At 48.8% G+C, this 6,000-nt stretch overlaps 1 protein-coding gene across 1 annotated transcript in view; it reads right to left on the reverse strand.

The window, feature by feature from the left end:
* Positions 1-5,697, reverse strand: part of LOC134412331 (semaphorin-4A-like) — a 28,135-nt gene extending 22,438 nt beyond the window's left edge. The window contains exons 1-2 of the mRNA XM_063146232.1: positions 5,598-5,697; positions 1,922-2,082 (exon numbers count right to left, since the gene is read on the reverse strand). Coding sequence (XP_063002302.1) covers positions 1,922-2,082; positions 5,598-5,697 — 261 coding nt within the window. The remainder of the gene's footprint in view (positions 1-1,921; positions 2,083-5,597) is intronic.
* Positions 5,698-6,000: the final 303 nt, after the last annotated feature.

A 6,000-nucleotide genomic window follows, 5' to 3' on the forward strand; every position in this document is an offset into this window, starting at 1 on the left:
GAAGGGACGTGCATCTTGTCCCTAGTGCAAATACCCCTGGACACAAAAGGCCATTCCATCCCACTCTCCCTGCCGGCTACCCGGATAAAAAATGTTGCTAGAGTTGCAGAGATCCCACAAGGAGCACAACCAGGCCCCTCGTGAGCTTAAACACACCACGAAACATGCCTTAGTTTAAAAACAAAATGAAAAAAGACCCTGTTATGACCAGCCTGCTGCCACCCCCATCCCACCCACTGCGTGGGAAGCCGGAGCAGGGGAAGGCTCTTGCAAGTGAGAAGGCCACCAAGGGCAGGCAGAGAAGCAGAGTCTGGACAGTGCGGTGGCATCCTCGATCTCCACCGATGAAATGTTGGAGGGGAGGAAGCTGCAAGATAAATCAACGCTGCACATTTATTCACATTTTATAGCTGCGGTGGTTCCTTCCTCCTGTCATGCATCCTAGAGCACCCTGGGAATTGTAGTTTGGTGAAGGTGCTAATCATCATCCACTTGAGGCCCCTGATGGCACCTTTAAATTGGCAGTGGATAGATGACCCAATGCTGTTCCCAGACGTGTGCCTGACGTAGACTGTGGTGGTGCTACCCCAGGCTCCAGGAACCTGGGGAAGTGTGTTGGCGGTCCAAGCTAGTGAAAGCTCTTCTCTGCCTAATGAGAGCTGCATTCCTCTCCTCTGCAGCAGGCTGTCCTGCAGGAGAGTAAGCTTTTTGAAAAAGAGCAATGCTAAGATCACATAACAGTTTCCTTTGAAAAGCAAAACAAAATATGTTCAATTTCACCCTGGAAATGCTCATAGCTGCCATTCAAACCCACCCAGCATCACTGGATAGTTGGTTATGGGTGACATGGGGTGGAGGTCAGGTGGGAATGGACGGGCAGCTGGTGCCCTGGTATTTGCCAACACACATGCGTTTAAATGTGCCCCTCTGCACCCACCCCATCACTCTAAGATATCAGGCTCCATCACACGTTTTTCCCTCCCTGCTTTGCCTCCGTGTTTTTTACCTCTGATGCATAAGCGCGTCAAGCTTATGGTCCCTTTCACCTGGATACGCTGCTCTTTCGAATGTTTGCTCTTCCACTCCACCTTCTCTTTCTCCCTCCAGTTCATTGGTTGCTCCTTGCCCCATTAACAAGACAGGTCCTGTCAGATGAGTACTTCAACCAGGCCACCTTTCTGCTCGGCAAAAATGGAATGACCCTTTAGTCTGGTTCTTTGGGGGCATCAAGGGAGTATAATCCTGTCTCTGCAGAGATTGAGGCATTGTATGGTTTTTAAAAAAATGCTTTCGAGCCTGGGATGCAAGGATTGGGTTTTATGTTGAAGCTTGGAGCCGGCTGCTGGGAGAAATTGCTTTTCCCTGCCAGGACCTGATGCAATCCATTCCAGCCAACAGCAAGGCTCCCCTCACAGCACACACACACACACACACACACCAAAGGAAAACATGAGAGTACAGCACTATACGGAGGCTTAAGGGCGCATTCAAAGCGCTCAGGGAAAATAATCCAGACTTCAGGCGATCTAGGAAAAGACAGAAAAGGCTGGGGAAAAGGCGGGGTGTCAGCAGGGCAGGCACGGTGTCATGTGCGTACCGTGCTGCAATTCTGCATGCCAGGCATGGCGAGAGGGCACTGAATCGCTGGTGTGATGGAGTTCATCATGCCTTTCTAGACATTGGGCTGGGGGTGAGGAAATAGTCCTGAAGGATGAATAAATTGCAGCGCTCTTGTAGAAACACAAACACCATTTTTAAAAGGCAGTCCAGCATCCCCCAAAAATAGAAGAGGAAAAGAACGGTCCTCTAAAAGAGGATGGGTGGCCACCCTAAGCTGACTGCCAGGCAGGCCTCTCTTCTCCTCGCCCTTCCCCTGCACCTCTGACACCCCAGCCGTTCCAAATCCCCGTCTCCCACTCACCTCACCCTTCAGCTTGATGGACTGAGCGCTGCTGATATCGAAGGAGAGGATGGCCTCTTTGGCGCCCACATAGAGAGTCGCCCCGTCTCTGCTCAGGAGCAAAGTGTCGTAGCTCAGAAGCCCTGGTTTGCTGAACGGTGTGAGGATCCGGCTGGAGTTCCCTGAGGAAGGAACGGTTGTTAGGAACACTGACATACAGCAAGGGTTGCCAACTGACCAGGGAAACACAATCTGGCCTGCTCTTCTGCCTTTAACTGGAGGACCACAGATTTTAGCTAGTCTTGGTAAGAACATAAGAAGAGCCCTGATGCTGGATCAGACCAAGAGTTCATCTAGTCCAGCACTCTGTTCACACAGTGGCCAACCAGCCATCGGCCAGGGATAAACAAGCAGGGCACGGTGCAGCAGCACCCTCCCACCCATATTCCCCAGCAACTGGTGTACACAAGCTTATTGCCTTGAATACTGGAGATAGCACACAACCATCAGGGCTAGTAGCCATCTACTAGCCACCTTTGCCTCCAGGAATTTATCCAACCCCCTTTTGAAGCCATCCAGATTGGTGGCCATCACTACATCTTGTGGTAGTGAGTTCCATAATTTAACAATGCGCTGTGAGAAGAAGTCCTTCCTTTTATTTGTCCTGGATCTCCCATCAATCAGCTTCATGGGATGTCCCCTGGTTCTAGTATTTTGAGAGAGGGAGAAAAATAATCCCTATCCACATTCTCCATACCATACATAATTTTGTAAACCTCTATCTCCCCTAAGCCTCCTTTTTTCCAAGCTAAACAATCCCAGTTGATGCAACCTTCCTTCATAGGGGAGATGCTCCAGCCCCTTAATCATTTTAGTTGCCCTTTTCTGCATGTTTTCCAGCTCCATAATATCCTTTTTTAGGTATGGTGGCCAGAACTGTACACAGTATTCTAAGTGTGGTCGCACCACAGATTTGTATAAAGGCAGTGTATGATACTGGCCATTTTATTTTCAGTTCCTTTTCTTATAATGCCTAACGTGGAGTTTGCCTTCTTTACAGCGGCCGCCCACTGGGCGGACATTTTCATCGAGCTGTCCACCACAACCCCAAGATCTCTTTCTTGTTCGGTCACCACCAGCTCAGCTTATTAGGTTATACTTGAAGTTGGGTTTTTTTGCCCCAACGGGCATCACCTTACACTTGCTTCCATTGAACCGCATCTGCCATTTGGACGCCCGCTCTCCCAGCTTGGAGAGATCCCTTTGGAGCTCTTCACAATCCCTTTGCGTTTTAACAAACTTAAACAATTTGGTGTTGTCAGCAAACTTGGTCACTTCACTGCTCACTCCTAATTCCAGATCATTTATAAACAGGTTGAAAAGAATTGGTCTCAATTCCGATCCCTGCTCTGCTTTCCCACTTCCTGATCTTCAGAGGTAAAGTCAGAGTCTTTTTTTGGTATCTGCTGCCCAGTCTAAGGGTCTTTTTGCAGGGGAGGAGAGAGTGTGTGTGTGTGTGTGTGTGTGTGTGTGTGTGTGTGTGTGTGTGTTGTAGCATCCCTGTCCCTAGTACAGAGAGTGGGCTTCACCACAGCAGCCTAAAATCCTGCGTCCATCCCAGGGCTTCTGCTTCCGGATTCTTTGCGGGATAAAGATTGGCTCCTTTACACAAACACACACATGCTTTGAAATGAGGACACCTTTCTTGGTAAATTCTATATGTTTTCTTTTTGTTTCATTACACAGTCGCTAGATGTAAAGGACCCGCAAACATCCATGAGGGACCAATCACAAGCGTGCCATAAATCACCTGTGCAGAAATGCTCCGTGTGTCCAGCAAAAGACATGGCCTGGGGCCATTTTGAAAGAGGCACCCGCATACCTGGCTATTGAAGCTAGTGAGCTATGGTTAGAGCAGTGCTTTAAAAAGACTGGTCTTTTTATTTTAAAATCATTTTCAAAATGTGTTAAAAACCGCTGGGAGAGGAAAGGGAAATTGTCGTTGTGCCTGGCACACCAGTTGGCCAAGTGCTCCCGTGCAAATGCAGCATCTTCCACCAATGCAAAGGCAGCGTTGGTGTTGCTGGGGGCCCACAGAGGCTCACAGCCCCATAAGGCTCCCCAAAGGAGAACAGGGCTCCTGGTGAAATTCCCTCTTCATCACAACAGTTGAAGCTGCAGGAGCCCTGCCCTCTTTTGTATCTGGTCACTCTAGTAGAGCTCCTGCACCTTTAACTGTTGGGATGAAGAGGGAATTTCACCAGGCGCTGTATGCATACAAATGACACCTGCTGAAATTCCCTTTTCTATTCAGCTGTTAAAGATACAGGAGCCCTGACCTTCTTCTCATATGGTCACCCTAAACAACCCTAAATTGCTGGGTGGGAGAGCTGTCACCCCGCTGGCTGTGTGCAACAGCAATGAGCAGTTTCATTCCTGTCTCCACAACCATGTGGCCTAGAAACCTATTTATGGTTTTGTTTTTTTCTGAGAATGCATGCCGGGATTCTCAGGATACGGAGAAGCTACTCTCATAGAATCATAGAATCACAGAATCATAGAATAGCAGAGTTGGAAGGGGCCTACAAGGCCATAGAGTCCAACCCCCTGCTCAATGCAGGAATCCACCCTAAAGCATCCCTGACAGATAGTTGTCCCGCTGCCTCTTGAAGGCCTCTAATGTGGGAGAGCCCACAACCTTCCTAGGTACCGTAACTGATTCCATTGTCGTACTGTTCTAACAGTCAGGAAGTTTTTCCTGATGTCCAGCCGGAATCTGGTTTCCTTTAACTTGAGCCCGTTATTCCGTGTCCTGCACTCTGGGAGGATCGAGAAGAGATCCTGGCCCTCCTCTGTGTGACAACCTTTTAAGTCTTTGAAGAGTGCTCTCATGTCTCCCCTCCATCTTCTCTTCTCCAGACTAAACATGCCCAGTTCTTTCAGTCTCTCTTCATAGGGCTTTGTTTCCAGACCCCTGATCATCCTGGTTGCTCTCCTCTGAACACGCTCCAGCTTGTCTGCGTCCTTCTTGAATTGTGGAGCCCAGAACTTGACGCAATACTCTAGATGAGGCCTAACCAAGGCCGAATAGAGAGGAACCAGTACCTCACGTGATTTGGAAGCTATACTTCTATTAATGCAGCCCAAAATAGCATTTGCCTTTCTTGCAGCCCTATCGCACTGTTGGCTCATATTCAGCTTGCAGTCTACAACAATTCCAAGATCTTTCTCGTTTCTAGTATTGCTGAGCCAAGTATCCCCATCTTGTAACTGTGCATTTGGTTTCTGTTTCCTAGATGTAGAACTTGGCATTTATCCCTATTCAATTTCATTCTGTTGTTTTCAGCCCAGCACTCCAGCCTATCAAGATCACTTTGAAGTTTGTTTCTGTCTTCCAGGGTATTCGCTATCCCACCCAATTTTGTGTCATCTGTAAATTTGATAAGTGTTCCCTGCACCTCCTCGTCCAAACCATTAATAAAAATGTTGAAGAGCACTGGGCCCAGGACTGAGCCCTGCGGTACCCCACTCGTTGCCTCTTCCCAGTTTGAGTACCTATTTCTATGCATTTGCCAACAGCAACGCAGCCAAAGTATACCTGCAGCCCAGGTCCACTCGCCTGACCCAAATCTCACTTGTTGCAAGTTTATCTCCCCTGTTCCCTGCTGCGGCGTCTGACATTTTTTGGGCTACTCACCCCTCCGGAAGGTCACCCTTGGTACTTTATCTGCGGCCAGTAAGACGGACGACATCAGGAGGCACCCAAAGAGCTGGGAAGGCCAGGCAGCAGGCTTCATGCTCACTTATTGGCAGACGGTCGCTGGGAATGTCCAGAAAGACGGAGGGGCACTTGGATGGTAAGTTGGCAGCTGTCAAGAAACGGAGGAGGAAAAATTAGGGGAAGTCGCTCTTGAGATCATATCTTTGGCAATCGTAAATGACAGCCGCCTGTCTGAAATGGAAGTGGGTTGGTAGATCAGAGTACGGGATTTTACAGAGACGACACCAGATTTCCATATTGACAATCGCTGGAGAGTTTCTGCGTAGGTTCTGCTGATCAAACAGCAAGGGAGAGGAGGGCGCAGGGCCGACATTTTCAT

The sequence above is a fragment of the Elgaria multicarinata genome, chromosome 21 (assembly GCF_023053635.1).
Source record: "Elgaria multicarinata webbii isolate HBS135686 ecotype San Diego chromosome 21, rElgMul1.1.pri, whole genome shotgun sequence".
NCBI classification, from domain to species: domain Eukaryota; kingdom Metazoa; phylum Chordata; class Lepidosauria; order Squamata; family Anguidae; genus Elgaria; species Elgaria multicarinata.